Genomic DNA, 26,105 nt, shown 5'->3' on the forward strand with positions numbered 1-26,105 from the left:
GTTTCATTTTTTTCTGATTTTGACAATCGTTTGAAAAGTAGTATCTCCTCTCCAGGCAGGTTTGAAACTGGATATTTTGTTCAAATCTTCTTATCTAGGAAGATTTTCAGACAGGACCAAGAAGACATCTTTACCTAAAACATCTGACGAGAGGACAAAGGTTTTACATCAGTTTTTCATCTCTTAGATGAGTTTACAAGATATATAAACCAATGTCAACAAAAACAGCCAATCTCATACTTCACGTCTATGTTAGCTATTAATACGCTTTTGCTGGAGTAGTAAGACTATATTAAGTTTTTACATAAATGGTGTCTTTTGTCCGTTACATTTGGATTGAAAATATTTTACTGTTGATTAAATTTCGTTGAAAATTGAAAGATGAAATGTTAAACAATATTACTCACAAAACCTGGACGTATACTTCATTAAAAGACATGTCTTTAAATGAGGTTTTCACCCTACAACGTACATTATTTAGAGCAGGCGATGTATTGAGTTAAGAAATCAGCGTTAATCATAATAGATATTGTTACTATTTTCCTTTCAAACTTTTCGTCAAACTATTTAACGTTGAGCTCAGTATTCTTTATAAAAAATACAAAACTAATATTGACTGACAAGAAGAAACATTTTGCATGTTTCAAAATATGTACAGATGTTTCTTTAAAAACAAGTGACCTACGAAATACTTGTTATACATAGTTTTAAATTAAAAAATATTCCGCTCAATAAGAGAAAAGTCGAACTCTATCTCATAGATTAAACTAGCAGACCTATCTGGATTTGCTAATAGCAAAAGTTTAAATCGTTTCTACTAAAACTTCTACTACTCTATTCTTTCTTTCTGGCTCATTATCTTTTTCTCTCAGCCTTTTTTTCTTTTCCGTCCAGCTTATTCTTTTTCTAGTTTCAGACAACTGTTTTTTAAATTATAGATTACTAAAATAAAGAGTCGACATTTTCTTTTCAAATTAGTACATGATAACACTGAACAAACTGTGCCCCCTGCCGAAATCTGAGCCCCAGAGAATGAACTTTTATAACCTTTAAATATTATTCATCCACTGCAACGGTCATCTGTGGGTATTTATTCAGCATTTTTGTTTTTTTAACAAAACAAACAAACACATATACACACAGATAACTCTCCTTTCTAAAATCGATAACGCAAACATATATACGTGTGCACGTACATTTTTATATGTAAATATATATATAAATTCTTTGTAATAATGTTTATTCTTTTTTGTGTATTGTATAGGTGTTGACACTTTCGATGCTGTGACTCGAACAGAATTTACAATGAATAAGTATAAGGATTCTTACAGTGTGTTAGAAGCCATTGGAAAGATCTCTTCTCATTCCGGACTTACTTATATGGGAAAAGCCTTAAAGCGATTACGCGAACACAGTATGACCACAGCTGCAGGTGCGAGGCCAAATGTCACACACATCGGCATCCTCATTACCGACGGAAAACCCAATGGCCCATTAGATGTGATGGCCGAAGCTAAGAAAGTCCAAGATGCAGGAATCAGATTGTTCGCTCTTGGCATTGGTCCCGGTGTTAATTATAAGCAATTAGAATCAATCGCTAATAAACCATCAAATCGATTTGTTTTCAAGGCAGAGAACTTTGATTCACTGAAATCAATTGCACCACTGTTGTCCCAGGAATCCTGTAAAGGTAAGATTTGTTTTGATTTCAGATTTACGAACCAGCAATATTTGTATAGTTTGGATTAAATCCTGAGTGTTATTCTCATAGCAATTTCGATACTGTTAGCACCGAACATTTTCAAGTGCATTTTATTAAACTTAAGAAATTATTACATCAAACCATAGGTGATACTGGGAAAATTTATTTATTTTAAAAATATGGTACTTTGTTCTCGTTTTTTGTCTCATAATCAGGTAGAAATCTGAGGTAAATCTGAATTGTATGCTTCGTACAGTTCGTACCGAGGATTAAATTATCTTTATCTCTACTATTATATAACAGTCACGTTGTGTGTGTATGTGTGTGTATGTGTGTGCATGTATGTGTGTATGTATGTGTGTGTATGTGTGTGTATGTTTTATTATGTGTGTGTGTATGTATGTGTGTATGCATGTGTGTGTATGTGTGTGTATGTTTTATTATGTGTGTGTGTATGTATGTGTGTATGCATGTGTGTCGGTTCACTTCGATATTTTATGTTACACCTGCCAAGGGAACTAATAAAATATTAGCAAATCATTTCTTCTTAACAAAACGGATATAATTGTCATCTGAAATTATAGCTCAGTAGAAGAGCATTTGACTACAGATCGAATGATCTCTCCTTCAACCCGACGGGTGTACCTCACCATTTTATTTTAATTTTTTCTTATTAACGAGTTCAATTTATGAAAAAAAGAAGAGGAAATTATTTCTTCGTTTTCATATTTTAAAACTGAACATTAATCAGAAGTGACTTTTCCAGGGCATTCATCGTCAAATCCAAACATCATCTGATGTGATATTTTAAACAAACTCAGACGGAATTTGATGAACGACATTATCATCATTATTATTTTTTAATATTTTTGCTAATTAGTCCACCGGGCAAATTATTTCTCGTAATATGTAATATTCAATAGACGATTGATTCCATAATAATACATACGCAATCTGCATGCATTCAAATATGTTTAAGCGACCGAGAAACGTTGGCCGTCCAGCTGGTAACATCTATAATACTTTCATATAAAACTGATTATAACTTTTTATTAATTGTCCGCACAGACCTGTGTCACAATGGATAAAAGTGCTAAGTTATAATTTCTAACTGAAATCGCCAAGTAAGAAATTAAGAATCCTGAGTTCGACAAGATTAACTAACTTTAAGGTTACGTCGAAACTTTGTAAGAAGTTCAGTTACCATGGAACCACTAGTCCAAAAGATGCAATCATCATGTGTTTATTTGATTATATTCCTTGCTGTTAACATCTACAGGGTGGTCAAAAAGTCAGGTAACATTTTAAAGAAAGACGATATTAGCAATACACGTATATTTAAGTACCATACAGTGAAATATAAAATGAAACAAACATGAAATATGTTTATTTTGTTAATTGTCGTCCATTTCTCTCTATCAATCGCTGGAAACGATTAACCACTGATTGTGTAACACGTGTAATCATGTCAGCTGATATCCGCGCAATCTCCTCTTCAATAAATAACTTTAAAGACGCTATTGTATCAGGCTTCTTGCCATAAACGCTATTCTTTACATAGCTCCAAAGCCAGAAATCAGGAGGGGTAAGATCCGGAGATCTGGCTGGCTACTCAACTGGGCCACGGCGACCAATCCATCGTTGTGGAAAAATTTCATCCAAGAAATAATATTAAACGAATAGAGATTATAATGGACCATATTGTTTTTTCTACCTTTAACATGTTACCTGACTTTTTGACCACCCTATATATAAGTTTAATAAACCCAGAATTTAAAGAATCGACTTACAAGTTCCTATTGAATCGGTATTGATAGAAATCGAGAGAAACATTAACATTCAGTCAAGTCAATTCGATGAAGATCTTGGGCAAAATTCTAAGCAAAATCTTTCGAATTGTCTCTCAAACACTTAGGAAGAATCCGATAAAAGAGTCCTACATTATAATTACAGAAAAGTCTAATTTTTAACTACATTTAATTTAAAGTTTATACTAGAATGTTGCACAGTGCCCTGTGGCGTAAAGGATCCTTCGGAAAATTCAGTTGTAATTACACTCTTCTCATGGTTTAATGGACGAATCTTCAGTACAGGCGATACTCAATGCGAATTGCCAAGGACTTCACTCCGACCAAGCTTGATTAAGCGAGAGCATGCTACCCCGGGGATTAAAGAAAGTGTTTATTTGAAATTTTTAGCAAATTCCAAGCAAAGTGCCCGAGTTTAACATAAATATTTCCCAGTTTTATAAGATACATCGTCTGAAATCTTGAGAAAATAACACCGAAGATAAAAGCAACATTATGAAGATTCCAAATAATACGAAAAGTTTTTCAATATTAATTTTTTTCTGATACACGTGTCTATTTGCGATTCTAAACGTCAGTGTTTCTCAGTCAATGAAAGAGATACACACTGATAGTCTAACTACATAAAAAGGTTGCGTGTTGGACGCATGTCGAAGGTTCATGTTAACTGAATATTTATCATCAGATTTATGAATGAAGTTATGTTGAATAAGAACTTCAAGAAAATATAATAGAACAGTACACTGTTTAATGACTCGCGAAATAAATTGATTTATTTGTTTTCCTTCTACTTTATTTCACGGTAGGTGTCTGCGTAGGGCAAGCGTCTCACCACGAGGCTCTTTTGAAATATTGGTATATTCCTGCTTGTGATTTGCGGTAGATGTCAGGCATCTTCGAAAATATATTACAAAACCTTATAATTTATCACATGAATGGGGTGAAACTAACTAGGAATAATGAGATATTGTCGAAAGAAGGCGATGGGGAACGCCTACGATTGTTTTATTTTGTTTTTCCTTTAATGTGGCACGTTAGGCATTTTAAATCTGAATAAGGTGACTAATCGGCAAATTCGATTTTCTATCGTTTTCGAAAGTGTAAATGTTTCTGCCATTTTTTGGCAGGAACAAACCAAATTGAAATTCATTGTTTTATGAGTTAGCAAATAAGTTTCCAGTCTTTTGCGTATAGATACTTTTATTCATAATACACATATGAAACTCTAATCCCCTTCGTAGTCATACTCTCCCTCGGCTGCAATGCACGTTGCACCATTCCAACAATTTTTAAGCTCCAAAGTATGATCACTTGTGTGAGTGTGTTAATGACCTTCGTCACAGCCTCTTTCATCTCCTCAATTGTTTCATAACGACAGCCTTTAAGGTTTTCCTTGAGTTTAGTGATTGACCAAAATTCACAGCTAGCAAGGCCTAGACTATAGAGGTTGTGAGGAATTGTCTTGATGCCTAAATTAGTCATAATCTTCTGTGAACACTCTTGTGACAAATGTCCAAAAGCAGTCTGAAGCATTTCATAGTTTTCTCTTGCAGTTTTTCTAAGTTTCAAACAGAATTGTATTGCATATTTGCATATCGTTCTTCTAAAATGTCTTCACGTCCAGATTGTATATTTAAAATTAATCAGCTGTGATAACCGGGTTTTAATAGGGTGTATTCCAATTTATGTTGTAGCTGTTAGTCTGAACTTAAAATCATAAGATTTATAGCAATAACATGCTGAATTTTCAAGAGTCTACGACAGTTTTAAATGCCTGTACAAAAATGTCTGGACACTCATTAAAGGCACCTCGTATTTTAGTAAGAAATAGATTGCATTTGAAGATTGTTGGTATTTCAAGTTTGGTAGATTTATAGAAATAGCTGAGCACCTACCTCTCGATCGATAATGAAATCAGAGGAAATATAATTCTATTAGTTGCTGTTAATAAGGTTTTACTTATGAAATTTATGATTTGTAAGGGTTAGGTTATAACATCGTACTGAAGTGGGTTGTATTACTAGACGACGTTGAAACATATACAAAGCAAAGAATTAATTTAAGTAAAAATAGTTAATATCTACTGAAAATTAAAGCTTGATTGAAAGTTCCGAGTTATACGTACAAATTAACTGTTAAATAATTTAATTTTTTTCTTTTGTTTTACGTCACGAGCACACGTGTTTATTGACAGTACGTAATTCTCTGCAGAAAATAAAACGAAGAAAAATGTAAAAGCTGACATTTGTTGTCATGATATACACGCTGTCATCATTTTATTATACAATCGTTTTTACAAAAACAAATACAAACTGACACAACTACAACAAACATAAAGAAAAAGAGAGGAACAGCGAGGCCGACCATCTCTACACGGTCAGCGTCTCTGACTATTATTTATGACACAACGAATTACTAAAACTGTAGCTTAACTATCAGCTTGCAAGACAATGATTAAGCGTGACAAACTTTGTTTGGGAGACAAATAATTTCTGCAGTCAGAAAAACAAATAATCTATATATCTATAAAAGTGTTAATGTGTGAGGGAGGAACCTGCTCAACATATATACTAAAATAATGATCTACAGATTTAAAATTTGGTATATAGGGTGTTTAGACATGTGGGAAACGTTTTAATCGGTTTTCATCCGGTAAAATGAGCTGCTAAAGTGGTCAAATTTGAAATATTGGTACTTGGAGGGGGTCATCGAAATTTATCTGTTTTTCATCTGTCTTGCGACTGCGCGTCACCGAATCGTTCACATTATGCTAAAAAAGTAGATTTGAAAAGATGTTTAAAGAGCGTGTCAGGTTTGTCTAATGGTTATTGTACTTGGCTCACTATCTTGGTTTTGGTTGTTTGTCTTGGTTTGGGTTTCGATCTCAGCTCGAGCATTTTTTACTTACACGAAGTGAAATATTAAAAAAAAAAACAAACATAATATTCGCATGAAGTTGTCTCAGTTTCTTTTCGTTTTTTTTTACTTCATTTTATTAAGGAATTTAATGTTTTTTTTTTTACACAGTGATCACCACTTATCAAGGCCCGGAAGCCACTCAGGGATAAGGGTTATTGCAAGTACATTACGTTAGTGAGGAGATTTGATGAAGTGTTTAATTAGGGGGGGCGGTTCATTAGGAATTTGTTAACATTAGACTTGAAGATATCCAAGTTGTAGTCCGGAGGGAAGCAGGCAGACGGAACAGAGTTCCACAGGCGTGCAGTTCTAAGAAAGAAGCTTTGTTCATGTTACGTTTAATACCGCGAAACACCCGGTAAATCTTCTAGTGTATGTATAAAATAACTTTAAACTTACCTAACCATATACTAAACCATATACTAAACCATATACTAAACCATATACACAATGAAACAAAACAAAAATCGAAGATGAGAAATAGAATTTTGAGGGTACGATGACCATGTGTCAATACGGACGCACTAAGCTTTTGGCAATTTATTTAGCGTGCGAACAAATTTCATTCATGTAAATAGTCTTAAACTTAACGAAAGCGCGACGTATATTGTTGAAAATTATAATGGATTTGTTGGATGAGACTTTTAATAGTTCATATATAATGCAGCTAATTAGAGAAACAGAAACCTTTTATATTTAAGATAATTATAGAACCTCATTATCACGAAATAGATTGATATTGTTAATGGATTTCGGCTGGAGGTTATTACTTAATGTCTGTCTGAATATGTCTATTGTTTTTAAATGAAAACCAAAAAGTCAAAAATGTATCAGTTTAATACATTTAAACAATAAGTAACCAATCGTTTCCTTTTTATACTATTTAATTTATTTTAAAAACAACCACACCGATTGTTATACTAAATGACTATTTCTAAGTCACGTTCTATGGAAAACGATATGCCGGTTTCAAATCTATTAGACATCCAAAAAGTCGATGAGGGATAGCAGTGATTCTTTATATTGACCAACGTGTAAAATTCTGTAATGTCTGTGTAAGTGTTTATTTGTTTACATATATTTTACGTTTGCTTTTTATATTTCAGTTGCTCCGGAGAAAGAGGAAATTGGTATGTATCTCTGTCTCTTCTATCAAATAAAAGTCACGTTGTGTGTGTGTGTGTGTGAGTTCCTTCCTTATAGGTTCCGAAACGGCTGACTCCATCTTTTGCAAATTTAAAGCTAATTTATATGTCTTGCAGTGTTCTGAGTTATATTTTGCGCATAAACCCATCCGATAAGTATCAAAAATCGAAAAATGCAATCTTAGAAATAGTTTTTGTCCTTTATAGATAAACAAGAATACATTTTACAAAGAAATATTCTACGTTACACTTGCTAACGGAGATAACTAAATCTTAGAGAATTATTTCTTTTTAAAAAAAGGGTGCATTATAATCTGAAGATATAACTTGATGGTAGAATAATCGATTACAGATCGAATGGATCTCCTTGTTCGATCCCGGATTATCTCACCATTTTAGTTTACTTTTTCTTATTAATGAGTTCAATTTACGATATAATAAAAAGTTCTATTTAAAATTACTGCAAATCATTTCTATCATATTTTAAAACTAAACATTAATCGGTATAAATTTTCGAGGAATTCATCATCAAGCCTAAATAGTAGCTGACGTGATATTGTAAACAAACACAGACGGAATTTAATGAACGATATTATCATTGTTATTCTTTATTATGATTTGCAAATGATTTAACAGGGAAAATCATTTCTCGTAATATATAATAATCAAAAGAGGATTGATTCTATAATCTATGATTATAGGCGTAATTGCAACGGGAGAGTAGCTTAGTCTTGAATTAAATTCTACCATTCATTTATGTCCCAATTTCACTACCGTTTGGATGTCATTTTCTAAGGATTAAGCCATTGTCTTGGATTTGTGCACATCCGTTGTTCATTCATACTCGGACACAAACTTATCGCGGAGGTCATCGATGAAAATCAGGAATAATAGTTGTTCAGGGATCGACCCCTGAGACACTTCCGCATTAATGTTACGCTGCTTGGATTAACGTTCATAAATCACAACCTGGATGCCCCTCTTGTGTGTGAAGGATCTAATTATATTTAATATTCGTCCAGTTATACTATATGATTTAATTTTTATTAGCAGCCCTCGTATCAGACGTTGTGAAAAGCCTTTGATATATCGAGGGCTACAGCACTGGCTCCACCGGCCTTGTCCACTGCATGGTGTATGCATTCAAAGATGACTGTAAAAATATCTCCGATAGAACGATATTGCCTAAATCCGCACTCTTTGTCAGAATGAAGATTAGCTTTTGCAAGATGGTGGACTAGTGCTTGATTGATTCGCGTCTCAAAGATTTTAGCAAAAAGCGGGAGAGGACTGATACAGCGATAATTGAGAGGGTCGGGACTTACACAAACTGCTTGCACATTAGTATCACAGAGGCCATCTTCCAGATATTCGGGAAGCAAGTTTCAGCAAAGCATTTGTTGTAGAGTTGGGAAGGTATGCCTACTTGCTCAGCGTATAAGCAATATCAAATGCATATCAAAAACACACAATGCGTAAATATCATGAGCTTTATTCACAAAACAATCATGGTTTACTTCCATATTTTTGTTTCTTTTTACTTAATCTCTATATAAAGTTAGATGTGTGTATGTTTGTATATAATTTAGATTCGGCATTAAATATCACATGAAGTACGGTTGAGTTGCTGTAAAACAGTACAACCAAACCAATCACTATAAGTAAATATTTGAAGATAGAAAAAAAATACAACATTTTTTAAATGTTTTGAAAATATTTATATGCCATAAAACAAAAAAACAAAAAACAAATCTAAATATCATTAAGCGATCATGATTCATTACGCTAACTAAAAGAATCAGAGAATACATCTGGTCTAGAAAAAGTTCTTGAAACCAAACTAACCGACCAGTCACGCTATTCTTAAATCACTTAATGCAAATGATGTTGAAATGTGGTTGCAACAATATGTGGAAACTACTGATCAATATCCTGAAAGCAGTAATGGTGATGAAAATAGCGACAGCTCCCATTCTCTTGACCCTAAGCTAAATAACCAAGAACACTTTGATGAAGCAATATATTGGGATGATGCAGAAAACTGTTATATTATTCTATTATTATTATTAAGTGTTCTTATAAGAAAAGTAAGAGTCTTAAAAGTGTTCATGGAAGTAAGAGATCTTTGAGGTTAATGTGTGTGATCATGTTGTGAGATATGGAAACATTAACACGTATATATAAAGAGAGAGTGAGAGTTTATAAATGAGAGAGATTGCATATAAATACATTTTGAGAAGGTGTTTTCATATCTAGATAGACAGACCGATAGGTTGGCATTTATGCCGATGGATTGACAGGTTGGTATTTATGCTTTGACAGTTCGTATGAACGGGAGTGTTTATATAACATAAATAGAACGACACATATACTTTCTAAACATATATTTTTTAGATGATGAATTTCAAATAGTTTGTACACATAAATAGACAATACCTTTTTGATGTAATGATGGACACAGGAGACGGCAGTTATAAAAAAAACATGATGAGCATTTATTCTTCCCTTGACCGGTCAATGGCTTTGCATTCAGGAATTCAAAGGTTCTTTCTTTACATCTTTTTCTGTTTAAATCCCTCTCGCTTCCAGAGGTCAAGGTTCGAACTGAACCTTCTCTTCCCTGGTCAAACTCTCGTCTGACTCTGGCTCTCTGCCTCCCTTCTTCTGATTTCTCCTAACTAACTAACTCTCACTTCCTATATTGAGAAATCCATGCATGTCCGGCCAACGTGACCACAATTCACATGCCATCAACATGCGCAACCTGCACGTTTCCGAACATTCTGATTTCCCATTTTTCCTTTGTTATTTTCACAAAGGAATTCAACCTACATATCTAATTCATTTAACCCATATTTTATTATCCACATTCTTTCTAATAATGAATAGTTTATTCATTATTTATTTCATCAGAATCAACAATTTACTGGACATTATTTTTATTTTAACTAAATCTCTCTATTTTTTATACTTACATGAAAAAGGGACAGCCCTTATCACGAAACAAAACTCCATGGAGACGGTTATAACATTTATAGAAAAAACACAATATTTAGTGACAACTATGTTTTGCAAGCAATGTTACTCCGAATAGATATAATCATTAAGAAGCTATAGAACCAATACATTGTAGATTTTCGTGATCGTTTACGGAATACAATGGCAGCACCCGAGAGCTCAATCGATAAAAATAAAAACTGCAATGAGACTCATTCAATGAATAAATAAAAAAAACTGTATTTTAGATAAATGTATGATTTCTGTAGATGATAACTTAGGTAATAAATACCTAACAAGTAAGAGTAGATTTAATTTATTTTCAATGTTTTTGTTCCTGGTAATAATATTTAACAATTCTTACTTGCAATATATCGTAAACTCAACTTTATATATACTTGAAGTATCATATAGCAATGAATTTTATTTATTATTTCTTAATTCTTAGAAGATTAATGTTAACTGCAGCACATTTTTTATCACGAAACTTGAACAGCATCCTCTAATTTGAACGAAGCTGATGTTCAAATTATAGGAGTTATACCGTATATACAAAATTAAATCAGTTATAAGTTCGACTGAAATGTTGATTTTGTTCTGTGATTATTTGCCAAGCGATTTTGTCGCAAGCTATAACAAAAATAGTCAAACATCAGATGCACTACACAACCACTTTGCCGGAGGAAACATTCCGGTAGTCTTATTACCGATATAGGTCTAATTTTTCATATAGACAAACACAATTACAAATCCGACCCAAGCCGGGACGAAGGTGACTAAAATATGGCTTTCTTCTCGTGTTCTTTAATATCAATTTATTAAAAAATATTAACTTTATTTTAACCTCATAGAAATCATCATTTTTCTTTTCTTTTTTCTTCACAAAAGTTTGCACGTTGGCTGCCGATATTGTGTTTGTTGTTGACTCGTCTGCAAGTGTTGGCCAGCATAACTTTGAGACGATGCTTTCATTTATTAACTCGCTCGTGGGCAAATTTGAAATCGGTCCTCAAGCGATGCAAGTTGGGATGGTACGATACAACAGCAGAAATTTCCTGGAATTCAATCTGAACAAATATTCAAACATAACTCAACTGAAAAACGCCATTAATAATGTCAAATATACACCTGGAAACACAGCAACTGGTTCTGCAATCAGGTAGGAAATACATTGTTTATATTCATAACAAAATATTCCTTCTTTTAAAAGACATTACATGATTATTTTTTAATTTTTGGGATAAGAATTATTAATTCTAATTATATCGATTACCTGAACTGTTCATTTTGACCTGAAATCATAAAAATTGGTCAGTCATTTCATAAAATGTATATCAATAACATACTGAATTTTCAAGAGTCTACGCCATTTTAAATGCCTTTATGAAAAAAAGTCTGGATACTTACTGAAGGCACTTCGTATATATATATGTATCAATATATATTTTGTACTAATTCTGATAATATTCAAATATATAAGTAAATAACAAAGGTCATCTAGATAGCTCAATAGTTTAATACTAAAGCTTTATAGTTCTATAATTTTTATCAGTCCTGGATATGACCTTAAACTATATCCGATGATGAGGCCCCAGCTTGCGAGCTTTGGGAGGTGTGGAGCCACACTTTAATTACCATAGCTCCCAGGTCCACTCTGGCCCGGAGTGGTCGTATCTGTTAGGGTCCCAACTATGGGTTTTATAGAAACCGACTTGAAAAAAAATATTGTATTAAAATGTTTTTCTCTTAAATCACTGGATTCGCCATTAAATAATCTGAAAAGGGTTGATATGCTGTAAATCAATCAACCATATTACTATAATTTTTGTCGATTATTTAGAAATATATGCATGTTTTAATTGCTATTTAAAAAGTTTTCATTTTATTAGAAAAAAACTTGTTGGCCGAAAAAAGAACTTATACATTCTTTTGCATAAAACCTAAAAATTTGATATTAACTATTGCATTTATTCCTGATTAAGCGATAAAAAATTATATATATATATATATATATATATATATATATATATATATATATCATTACTTCATTTAACCACATAAATTAATATACGAAAGTATAGATTTATGCGTAAACTTTAAGTATTTACTTCAACAATGCTAATACGTAGCTAGAGCTAGTTATAAAATATATATGGCGATTAAGCTACACAGAATATTCCGGGTTTCATCCACGCTAATATTCATCAGGCTTATGACTATATATATATATATATATATATATATATATATATATATATATATATATATATATATATATATGCGTGTGTGTGTGTGTTTGTGTGTGTATGTGTCTGACGGAACTATTCCAATTACTGCCCAATATTGTGTGACGAAGGATAGAAAAACAATATACTACTACTACTACTACTACTACTATTGTAATAATTAAATTTCTACGACTAAAGCTACTGCTTTTAAAAACTACTTAATCTTTTGTATGGCTAAATAATGTATAATTTTTCTCTATTTTACTGTATGTGTGTGTTTGTCTGTGCGTTCGTATCTATTTATAAGAATATTTACTTCTGTTTTACTCAAGCATTAATATGTCGCCACACATTCATGAGCATGTTTTGGTTAACCAGTTACTTGTAACTAGAGACTTCTTCAGACGATGTTGCTTATTTTAAAGCATAATCCGTAACTAAGCTTTTATATATATATATATGCAACATCGCCTGAAGAGATCTCTAGTTACTAGTGACTGAATGGCCGAAACATGCTTATGAATGTGTGGCGACATAGTAATGATTATGTAAAACAAAGAAAAAGTATATCATGCTCTACTTTGGCATTGATAAATCATGTATGAACCTAGTAAAAATTCATTGGTTATTTTATATATATATATATATATATATATATATATATATATATATATATATATATATATATATATATAAAGGCTTGATTATATTCCTATATACTAATATCAATATCATGCCATTTACGTGTGTCTTTCAGTTTCATGCATTACAATATGTTCGCAAGAGCCAGTGGGTACAGAGTAGGTGTTCCAAAAATCGCCGTTGTCATAACTGATGGACGATCGCAACAAACGTGGAAGACACGTGAGGAATCCAAAGCTGCACAACGAGATAATATCATGATGTTTGCGATTGGAATCACTTCGCACATTAACAAGGCCGAACTTGCGTCGATCGCCTCAAAACCGGTTGAAAAACACATGATTAGTCTTAAAAGTTTCCTTGCATTGGAATCTATTGTTAATTCGCTTGCAAATAAAACATGCAAAGGTAAGTATTATCAAGTTTAATAGAAAAACAATGTCAATATTTGTATTTTTCAAATAGGTTGAGTTTATAATTAAAAATTGCTTTTGATTATTTTTAAACCTAGAATTTTAATTATTGACTTTGATGTTATAAATTGCTGTTATTAAACATCATTCATCGCAATTGTATGCGAATAATGTTTGTGTGAATAAAATGTTTGTTCGCTTCTGAAGATTGGTGATGTTTTAAATCAACGCATTTCAGGTGAAAAAAATATTACGTACTTTATAGTATTAATTTTAAAAGATCGGGAATTAACCAAGCAGGTCTGCTAGTTTATATTTTAACATTAATCATATATAATTATATTCCGCTTAAAATGTCTGACCCTTCATTTAAGTCAATTTAAATCAAAGGAGATAAGTATTTTGTGATACGGCATTGGTTATACAAATTTTAACATTAAAACATATACAACTTAATATGTCTATAAATTCTATTTTAATATACAATTATTTTTCAAGTATGTCCTCATATTTTCACCTGAAATGCGTTGGTATAAAAGATCACTAATGCACTACATTTACACAATGCACTACATACTAAGATACACCAATAACGTATTTGGCCAAGGCACTTCAGTGAAGATAGTGCTACGCAACGTTTATTTTATTCATTATGTCATAGATATGACGAACAAAAGAGTATTTATGGATAATGAACATATTTTATTACGCATTCGTTTTTAAATCGATCATTTACTAATTGTCAAAAACGTCTAGTAATTTTTCAACGTTGTTAAAATATCTATTGTAGTGTATATCAACACACGCACGTACGCACACATGCATGGGTTTGTAATCATCGTTAACCTTGAGAAACATATTATAAAGATATAATTACACAAGTGATGTAAACCTATACATGAAATATGCAGCTCATTTCATGAAAGATTAGCAAACAACATGATTTATATTAGAATAATAATTTTTTTTATTATTTTTTGTTAAGTTTTATATGAAAACAGTATATTTCATCTCTTAAATAAGTAGATCTTTATTCACTTATACTGAACTCTATATATGTTCACACACACACACACACACACACACACACACACACACACACACACACACACACACACACACACACACACACACATATATATATATATACTCGGGTGTTTTTTTTCAAAAGTAATAGACTAGTGAATTCAACGAGGTTGTTAGATAGTGCTCAATAAAAAGAGCTGATAATACTTGTTTATACTGGTTTCAATCAAACAACAGATATCATCAGGCAGTGACTTGACTATTCGGGTTGAATAGTCAAGTCGCTGCCTGATGATATCTGTTATTTGATTGAAACAAATGGCTGTTTGTAGCAGCGAGATGTAAACATGTTTATATAACAATAAACAAGTATATATATATATATATATATATATATATATTCTTGACGTAGAACCAAATGAATGTAAACCATGAAACACAATTTAGGTTAAAAAATATATTGAAAACGTACATAACTAGCCTTACTTTTCAGTCTGATGATTAATATAGTATTTGGAAAAATCAATCAATGGGTAAGTAAATATCCCATAATAATCATATATATATATATATATATATATATATATATATATATATATATATGGGCGAAAAAAATAAGATCGATCAATTTTTTAAACGGAGACTTATCGGGATGATGCAGACTTCAAGAAATTACTACGGGGCTTATAAAGACTACACAAAATTAGAAAAAAAAACAGTATAAAAATATATAATACTGCATGCGAATTTATTCGTTTATCCAATAACAATGATACACGAATGAAGGGGTATAGGATTTATACCATAGTATTTCGAAGCCTAATGCTTCTTATCAGAAGAGGAGAGACGATATTAGGTAAGATATTAAGTAACATGCGACGTTTAGCGATAGGAGCGAAATAATTGTGCGTGAGAGGAGAGTGATAATATATTGGAACTGCGGGAAAAGGGAAACGGGAGAACTACAGTGATCTCTGCGATAGAGGAGGACTACAGCTTTTATTGCAAAATGTATGTGGGTATATACCACGTATGGCATGTTGCGATCAATATATGTGTGCCTCTGCGCCTCTATATTATCGGGAAGAATATAGAAGTGATTGAAAGTCGGTGTTTATTTAATCATATGTATTATGGGTTATTAGCATGGAAGAAGACTTATATTAGGTACGTCTAGGGTGCTCAAAAAGTTACTGAGGGCTTTTGAACTTAAGTAGATTCTTTATTTTTTATGATATCTTTCTCTAATTTTAACACAATCTGACTAAGGTATCATAAATTTAAAACATGCAAATTCAAACATGTTTTAAATGTTGTCCATTTTCAGCTTCGCTTATTTGTGCTCTTTCCAAAACACTATTCATGACAAATTGCAGAATCTCTGGATTGTTATTTAAGCCTTTTATTTTGTTCCTGGTGTTTTCCTTTAATTATTGCGCGGTTTGGGTTTTGACGTATCGATGTCTGCCAGCTCGCGGCACGAAATTAGGGAGTGAAATCGCAAATCAGCGATTCTGCAATTTGTCAGCAATAATATTTTGGAAAGAACAACAATATGCGAAGCTGATAATGGGCAACATTTAAAAGACATTATTTTTTATGAATAAAGATGTTTTTGAATGTTGCATTGGTTTTAAAAATGTCTTGGTCAGATTACGTTAACATTACAGGAAGATATCATAGAATATAAAGAATCTATTTAAATTCACAACTTTTTAATGACACCTATATATATATATATATATATATATATATATATATATATATATATATATATATATATATATATATAACAATAGTGACAACCGCACCGCAACTACTATAATAGAAACAGAACCAATAGTAATAACGAAAACAACAAAAAAACAAAACAAAGAAAAACTCAACCACTTTAGCAGTATGGATTAAGGAATTAAAGGAAAATAAAACTGAATATAAATTAAGATGGTCAATAATTGATGAAGGAGAAAAATATAAACCTAGCAAATCGAAAAGATGCAACCTATGTATAATAGAATTATACCATATACTAATATCCAAAGAAAAAATATTAAACGAAAGACTAGATGTAATCCACGTGTGTTTGCACAGAAACAACTATTTAATTTCGCGCACTAGAGCAGATTAGGGAATAAAAATGCAAGGGAGGTAATCCTAGATAAAAAAGTATACCACGAGAGTCACCTCCCCTGCATCAGGTAATATAATACGAATTCAAACACTAATCAAGGAAACAATATCAAAATAAACACACATAAATATAGGAATAAAATTATATAAAATTATATGATAATGGGGAAAAACAAATAGGAAAAAAGGGGAAAATTAAAACAAAAATAAATAATTAATAAATAAAAAATAAAAATAGGAAAGTACGGGTCAAAACGGAAAACTATCTTTACATAACACCAAAAGATGGAGGGAGTAAGGAAGCATGGCTGTGGAAATCTTTTTACCCGAATACGATATCCAGCATGTTAAAAATATACCATTTCTTCTAAAAATATAATGGATAGACATCTGAAGAAGTTTATGGGGACAGGATATTTTTACGGAAATATAAATCGTAAAATTGCCAACCTATTAATGAAACAGCTGTAATGGAAAACTCCAGGAAATAAACGAAGGTTATAAAAAAGAAAACGTGAGTCTTTGAATTTTCAACAAAAATTTGCACTATATATATATATATATATATATATATATATATATATATATATATATATATATAACAAAAATATATATATATATATATATATAACAAAAAGTTATATTCCAAAATTCGTGATGTTGACCATCTTAATTATAATTTATTCCTTTATATCAGTTGACTTATAAAATTCTTGACAGTATCTGTTTTGTACATACTGTCAAGAATTGTATAAGTCAACTGAATTAAAGTAATAAATTATAAGATGGTCAATATCACGAATTTTGGAAAATAAGTTTTTGTCATTTATTCTCTATATTGCTCTGTAATTACATTGAGCTTCTTAAATAAGGATTGATACATATTATAAGAAAATATATTTCTACAGAGAAATATGTATATACACACACACACACACACACACACATACATATATATATATATATATATATATATATATATATATATATATATGCCTATTCCTGTCTGTGTATTTTAGGTTTGATCATTTCTAATATTCTAAATGTTCTTGCTTAAAGTGAGAACCGATGTATCCAGCTGCGAAAATGAGTGGTGACCCAAATAGGTTTGTATTCGACTGTATTGTTCTTTTAGATATGTATCACCACTTATCAAGGCCAAGAGGCCACTCGAGGATGAGGGTTAAAGCAGTAGAAAATGGACAATATAGTAATCGTTAGTAATGAAGATTGTGTAAATTTGTTAACTTATATGAAACGGCTCACGAAAAATTTGTTTACGTTAGATTTGAAGACAACCATATTGTAGTCAGCTGGAAAGCAGCAAAACAGAAGACAATTCCATAGGCGTGCAGTTCTAAGAAAGCAGTTTTGCTCATGGAATCTATGTTTGGGTTTACGCACAGATAAAGAGTGGGGGAAATTATTGATTGTGTTTTCTGCTAGACGGATGTTTCTTGTGCTAGTTTGGCGAGGGGGACCCTATATTGGAGCTCAGCCGAGTACTTGCCATGAAAATAACGATAAAGCAGCGACAAACTCGCAACATCTTTTCTGTGAGAAAGAGGTTGAAGGGAAGAGAAAAGGACATCCCCTATGAGGCTAGGAAGTTTATTTTTGACCCTACCAATGCAGAATAAAGTCCTTTCTAGCAGCTCTCCTCCCCAAATGTGGCAACAGTACTCCATCCTTGGACGTACCTGGCTCTTAAATAGATAGAGAATTGCATCAGGAGTGAGATATCTAAGGTCCCACCATTTTTCCAGCGGCATTGGCAACGGATTTAATGTACGTGTTCCATTTAAGATCAGGAATAAGGTCAAGCCCAAAAGCTTGTCAAAACATGAGGCCTCCCCAAGAAAGGAGCTATTTATTAGGAATAATTAACACTCAATCGATTCAACGTTACTATCTATATTAACAGAATTGTTCTTTTACTCAATAAATCATTACGTATTGGTGTTACTTTTACGGAATTTGAAGAATGTTATCGCTTTATTTAAATTGTTTTTTTTATTAATATTTGTTTCTTAGTTTTCATTACTAATGCTTTTAGCATATGAAATTTATGCCTGTTATGTACTATGCTAGGAATATTTGGTTGGTCTTATAAAAGTTTTCTAAATTGGAGACGGTGACAAGAGTTTTTGTTAGTAAGGTGTTTACTTATGGCACTGTTTTAAGATGCCTGGATAACCTGCTGGACGGGCAGATTCGAAAGTGCTCCAGTCAGCAGGGTCTGAGATATTTAGATCAGCCAGAAAACAAAACAGGAATATGAATTGTGTGTGATATTTGATAAAATAAATAATAGAATGTTGCCTAAATACAAACACCCACGCGTACAAACACCCACACGTATACAAACACATACGTACACAAACACATACGTATACAAACACATATGCACATACATGTACACACTAAGTACACACATGTAAACATACACACTCATACATATGTGAAACAATCAGAAAAATACATACTTAAATTATCATGTATGCATAAAAAACATACACACGCGGCCACATCTTTTGAACGATCAATTTCTTTTAAATCTCTAAAATTTTAACTGTTTTCTTAGGCTACAAAAGTATTGAATAGGTTTCCTCACGAAATACTAAGCGTATCCCACTTTCTCTGCTTATCGTGGGGCTAATAATCCAGTAAGTTATATTTAAGAGAAAGCTAAATACATTAAATGATAACACTGCATAATACGCTTTTCCAATTATAACAACGTAAAATATATTAGAAACTGAACTGTTTCACACAAAAATGACCGAATAAGCAATTATATAATTTCAGAACGGATATATATATATATATATATATATATATATATATATATATATATATATATATATATATATATATATACAAATTACTTATTAAAATGAAAGCCTCTTATTTTGTTTTGCCGTACATGTCATTTCTGTATTTTTATCTTAGTAAATTCTGTATATTTACCTTTACAGTTATTTAATTTTGCGTATAACTTTTATAAATATGATTATCACGAGATCTTTTTACATTTTCCATCTTCTCATTTCAGTTATTCCCAAGGACAGCAAACCTTTGAGTAAGTTTCAATATTGAACGATTTCTTTATTCAATTCGATTTTTCTAGTAAGTCTTCCATATAGCTGGAATTATCTCGATCAAATGTCCATTACGATAAACTGAGAAATAATATCATTAGGTAAATAATTAATTCTACAATTTCCTCTAGCTATAAAACAGAAACCAAAAAAATAAACATCCACTGAATGAGAAAATACTGAGAATTTGGTGGGGCTTGTTGTCACTGCAACTCATCACCGAGAAATCGTCATCAGAGAGGAATCGATATTAGACGACTTTACAAATAATTGCGACGGCTCTCGAAAAGTTTAAATGTATTCAATGTCTTTCGAAACTTGCTGTCACCCAGATGTTAGGAAACATCATTTGCCAGTGGGAAAGCCCTGCTAAAAATCCATGTAAGAACATCATTTGCCAGTGGGAAAGCTCTGCTAAAAATTCATGTAAGAACATCATTTGCTAGTGGGAAAGCCTTGCTTAAAATCCATGTAAGAACATCATTTGCCAGTGGGAAAGCCCTGCTAAAAATCCATGTAAGAACATCATTTGCCAGTGGGAAAGCTCTGCTAAAAATTCATGTAAGAACATCATTTGCCAGTGGGAAAGCCTTGCTAAAAATCCATGTCAGAACATCATTTGCCAGTGGGAAAGCCCTGCTAAAAATCCATGTAAGAACATCATTTGCCAGTCGGAAAGCTCTGCTAAAAATTCATGTAAGAACATCATTTGCCAGTGGGAAAGCCATGCTAAAAATCCATGTAAGAACATCATTTGCCAGTGGGAAAGCTCTGCTAAAAATTCATGTAAGAACATCATTTGCCAGTGGGAAAGCCTTGCTAAAAATCCATGTAAGAACATCATTTGCCAGTGGGAAAGCCCTGCTAAAAATCCATGTAAGAACATCATTTGCCAGTCGGAAAGCTCTGCTAAAAATTCATGTAAGAACATCATTTGCCAGTGGGAAAGCCATGCTAAAAATTCATGTAAGAACATCATTTGCCAGTTGGAAAGCCATGCTAAAAATTCATGGAAGAACATCATTTGCCAGTGGGAAAGCCATGCTAAAAATTCATGTCAGAACATCATTTGCCAGTGGGAAAGCCATGCTAAAAATTCATGTAAGAACATCATTTGCCAGTTGGAAAGCCCTGCTAAAAATTCATGTAAGAACATCATTTGCCAGTGGGAAAGCCATGCTAAAAATTCATGTAAGAACATCATTTGCCAGTAGGAAATCCCTGCTAAAAATTCATGTAAGAACATCATTTACCAGTGGGAAAGCCATGCTAAAAATTCATGTAAGAACATCATTTACCAGTGGGAAAGCCCTGCTAAAAATTCATGTAAGAACATCATTTACCAGTGGGAAAGCCATGCTAAAAATTCATGTAAGAACATCATTTGCCAGTCGGAAATCCCTGCTAAAAATTCATGTAAGAACATCATTTGCAGTTGGAAAGCCCTGCTAAAAATTCATGTAAGAACATCATTTGCCAGTGGGAAAGCCCTGCTAAAAATTCATGTAAGAATATCATTTGCCAGTTCGAAAGCCCTGCTAAAAAATCATGTAAGAACATCATTTGCCAGTGGGAAAGCCATGCTAAAAATTCATGTAAGAACATCATTTGCCAGTGGGAAAGCCATGCTAAAAATTCATGTAAGAACATCATTTGCCAGTCGGAAATCCCTGCTAACAATTCATGTAAGAACATCATTTGCCAGTTGGAAAGCCCTGCTAAAAATTCATGTAAGAACATCATTTGCCAGTGGGAAAGCCCTGCTAAAAATTCATGTAAGAACATCATTTGCCAGTTGGAAAGCCATGCTAAAAATTCATGTAAGAACATCATTTGCCAGTGGGAAAGCCATGCTAAAAATTCATGTAAGAACATCATTTGCCAGTGGGAAAGCCATGCTAAAAATTCATGTAAGAACATCATTTGCCAGTGGGAAAGCCTTGCTAAAAATTCATGTAAGAACATCATTTGCCAGTGGAAAAGCCATGCTAAAAATTCATGTAAGAACATCATTTGCCAGTCGAAAAGCCATGCTAAAAAACCATTTAAGAACATCATTTGCCAGTTGGAAAGCCATGCTAAAAATTCATGTAAGAACATCATTTTCCAGTGGGAAAGCCATGCTGAAAATTCATGTAAGAACATCATTTGCCAGTGGGAAAGCCATGCTAAAAATTCATGTAAGAACATCATTTGCCAGTGGGAAAGCCATGCTAAAAATTCATGTCAGAACATCATTTGCCAGTGGGAAAGCCATGCTGAAAATTCATGTAAGAACATCATTTGCCAGTTGGAAAGCCATGCTAAAAATTCATGTAAGAACATCATTTGCCAGTGGGAAAGCCCTGCTGAAAATTCATGTAAGAACATCATTTGCAAGTGGGAAAGCCATGCTAAAAATTCATGTAAGAACATCATTTGCCAGTTGGAAAGCCATGCTAAAAATTCATGTAAGAACATCATTTGCCAGTGGGAAAGCCCTGCTAAAAATTCATGTAAGAACATCATTTGCCAGTGGGAAAGCCATGCTAAAAATTCATGTAAGAACATCATTTGCCAGTTGGAAAGCCATGCTAAAAATTCATGTAAGAACATCATTTGCCAGTGGGAAAGCCATGCTGAAAATTCATGTAAGAACATCTTTTGCCAGTGGGAAAGCCATGCTAAAAATTCATGTAAGAACATCATTTGCCAGTGGGAAAGCTCTGCTAAAAATTCATGTAAGAACATCATTTGCCAGTGGGAAAGCCATGCTAAAAATTCATGTAAGAACATCATTTGCCAGTGGGAAAGCCATGCTAAAAATTCATGTAAGAACATCATTTGCCAGTGGGAAAGCCCTGCTAAAAATTCATGTAAGAACATCATTTGCCAGTGGGAAAGCCCTGCTAAAAATTCATGTAAGAACATCATTTGCCAGTGGGAAAGCCATATCTAAAAATTCATGTAAGAACATCATTTGCCAGTGGGAAAGCCCTGCTAAAAATTCATGTAAGAACATCATTTGCCAGTGGGAAAGCCATGCGAAAAATTCATGTAAGAACATCATTTGCCAGTGGGAAAGCCCTGCTAAAAATTCATGTAAGGACATCATTTGCCAGTGGGAAAGCCATGCTAAAAATTCATGTAAGAACATCATTTGCCAGTGGGAAAGCCATGCTAAAAATTCATGTAAGAACATCATTTGCCAGTGGGAAAGCCCTGCTAAAAATTCATGTAAGAACATCATTTGCCAGTGGGAAAGCCATGCTAAAAATTCATGTAAGAACATCATTTGCCAGTGGGAAAGCCATGCTAAAAATTCATGGAAGAACATCATTTGCCAGTGGGAAAGCCCTGCTAAAAATTCATGTAAGAACATCATTTGCCAGTGGGAAAGCCATGCTAAAAATTCATGTAAGAACATCATTTGCCAGTGGAAAAGCCATGCTAAAAAATCATGTAAGAACATCATTTTCCAGTGGGAAAGCCATGCTGAAAATTCATGTAAGAACATCATTTGCCAGTGGGAAAGCCATGCTAAAAATTCATGTAAGAATATCATTTGCCAGTGGGAAAGCCATGCTAAAAATTCATGTAAGAACATCATTTGCCAGTGGGAAAGCCCTGCTAAAAATTCATGTAAGAACATCATTTGCCAGTGGGAAAGCCATGCTAAAAATTCATGTAAGAACATCATTTGCCAGTGGGAAAGCCCTGCTGAAAATTCATGTAAGAACATCATTTGCCAGTGGGAAAGCCATGCTAAAAATTCATGTAAGAACATCATTTGCCAGTGGGAAAGCCATGCTAAAAATTCATGTAAGAACATCATTTGCCAGTGAGAAAGCCATGCTAAAAATTCATGTAAGAACATCATTTGCCAGTGGGAAAGCCATGCTAAAAATTCATGTAAGAACATCATTTGCCAGTGGGAAAGCCATGCTAAAAATTCATGTAAGAACATCATTTGCCAGTGGGAAAGCCATGCTGAAAATTCATGTAAGAACATCATTTGCCAGTGGGAAAGCCATGCTAAAAATTCATGTAAGAACATCATTTGCCAGTGGGAAAGCCATGCTGAAAATTCATGTAAGAACATCATTTGCCAGTGGGAAAGCCATGCTAAAAATTCATGTAAGAACATCATTTGCCAGTGGGAAAGCCCTGATAAAAATTCATGTAAGAACATCATTTGCCAGTGGGAAAGCCATGCTAAAAATTCATGTAAGAACATCATTTGCCAGTGGGAAAGCCATGCTAAAAATTCATGTAAGAACATCATTTGCCAGTCGGAAAGCCCTGCTAAAAATTCATGTAAGAACATCATTTGCCAGTGGGAAAGCCATGCTAAAAATTCATGTAAGAACATCATTTGCCAGTGGGAAAGCCCTGCTAAAAATTCATGTAAGAACATCATTTGCCAGTGGGAAAGCCCTGCTAAAAATTCATGTAAGAACATCATTTGCCAGTGGGAAAGCCATGCTAAAATTTCATGTAAGAACATCATTTGCCAGTGGGAAAGCCATGCTAAAAATTCATGTAAGAACATCATTTGCCAGTGGGAAAGCCCTGCTAAAAATTCATGTAAGAACATCATTTGCCAGTGGGAAAGCCATGCTAAAAATTCATGAAAGAACATCATTTGCCAGTGGAAAAGCCATGCTAAAAATCATGTAAGAACATCATTTGCCAGTTGGAAAGCCATGCTAAAAATTCATGTAAGAACATCATTTGCCAGTGGGAAAGCCATGCTGAAAATTCATGTAAGAACATCATTTGCCAGTGGGAAAGCCCTGCTAAAAATTCATGTAAGAACATCATTTGCCAGTTGGAAAGCCATGCTAAAAATTCATGTAAGAACATCATTTGCCAGTGGGAAAGCCATGCTAAAAATTCATGTAAGAACATCATTTGCCAGTCGGAAAGCCATGCTAAAATTTCATGTAAGAACATCATTTGCCAGTGGGAAAGCCCTGCTAAAAATTCATGTAAGAACATCATTTGCCAGTTGGAAAGCCATGCTAAAAATTCATGTAAGAACATCATTTGCCAGTGGGAAAGCCATGCTAAAAATTCATGTAAGAACATCATTTGCCAGTTGGAAAGCCATGCTAAAAATTCATGTAAGAACATCATTTGCCAGTTGGAAAGCCATGCTAAAAATTCATGTAAGAACATCATTTGCCAGTCGGAAAGCCATGCTAAAATTTCATGTAAGAACATCATTTGCCAGTGGGAAAGCCCTGCTAAAAATTCATGTAAGAACATCATTTGCCAGTCGGAAAGCCATGCTAAAAATTCATGTAAGAACATCATTTGCCAGTCGGAAAGCCATGCTAAAATTTCATGTAAGAACATCATTTGCCAGTGGGAAAGCCCTGCTAAAAATTCATGTAAGAACATCATTTGCCAGTGGGAAAGCCATGCTAAAAATTCATGTAAGAACATCATTTGCCAGTTGGAAAGCCATGCTAAAAATTCATGTAAGAACATCATTTGCCAGTGGGAAAGCCATGCTAAAAATTCATGTAAGAACATCATTTGCCAGTTGGAAAGCCATGCTAAAAATTCATGTAAGAACATCATTTACCAGTGGGAAAGCCATGCTAAAAATTCATGTAAGAACATAATTTGCCAGTCGGAAAGCCATGCTAAAAATTCATGTAAGCACATCATTTGCCAGTGGGAAAGCCCTGCTAAAAATTCATGTAAGAACATCATTTGCCAGTTGGAAAGCCATGCTAAAAATTCATGTAAGAACATCATTTGCCAGTCGGAAAGCCATGCTAAAATTTCATGTAAGAACATCATTTGCCAGTGGGAAAGCCCTGCTAAAAATACATGTAAGAACATCATTTGCCAGTTGGAAAGCCATGCTAAAAATTCATGTAAGAACATCATTTGCCAGTCGGAAAGCCATGCTAAAAATTCATGTAAGAACATCATTTACCAGTGGGAAAGCCATGCTAAAAATTCATGTAAGAACATCATTTGCCAGTGAGAAAGCCATGC

The 26,105-nt window shown here is 33.2% G+C and overlaps 1 protein-coding gene across 1 annotated transcript in view; it reads left to right on the forward strand.

Annotated features, from left to right (window-relative positions):
- The window catches only part of LOC145284968 (uncharacterized), a 421,732-nt gene that overhangs the window by 179,948 nt on the left and 215,679 nt on the right, over positions 1–26,105 (forward strand). Inside the window, exons 10-14 of the mRNA XM_080134072.1 lie at positions 1,265–1,690; positions 7,536–7,559; positions 11,460–11,730; positions 13,557–13,849; positions 20,066–20,092. Of these exons, the coding sequence (XP_079990198.1) occupies positions 1,265–1,690; positions 7,536–7,559; positions 11,460–11,730; positions 13,557–13,849; positions 20,066–20,092 (1,041 nt within the window). The remainder of the gene's footprint in view (positions 1–1,264; positions 1,691–7,535; positions 7,560–11,459; positions 11,731–13,556; positions 13,850–20,065; positions 20,093–26,105) is intronic.

This window comes from Euprymna scolopes, chromosome 9 (assembly GCF_053919585.1).
Source record: "Euprymna scolopes isolate OS-2025 chromosome 9, ASM5391958v1, whole genome shotgun sequence".
Taxonomy (NCBI): domain Eukaryota; kingdom Metazoa; phylum Mollusca; class Cephalopoda; order Sepiida; family Sepiolidae; genus Euprymna; species Euprymna scolopes.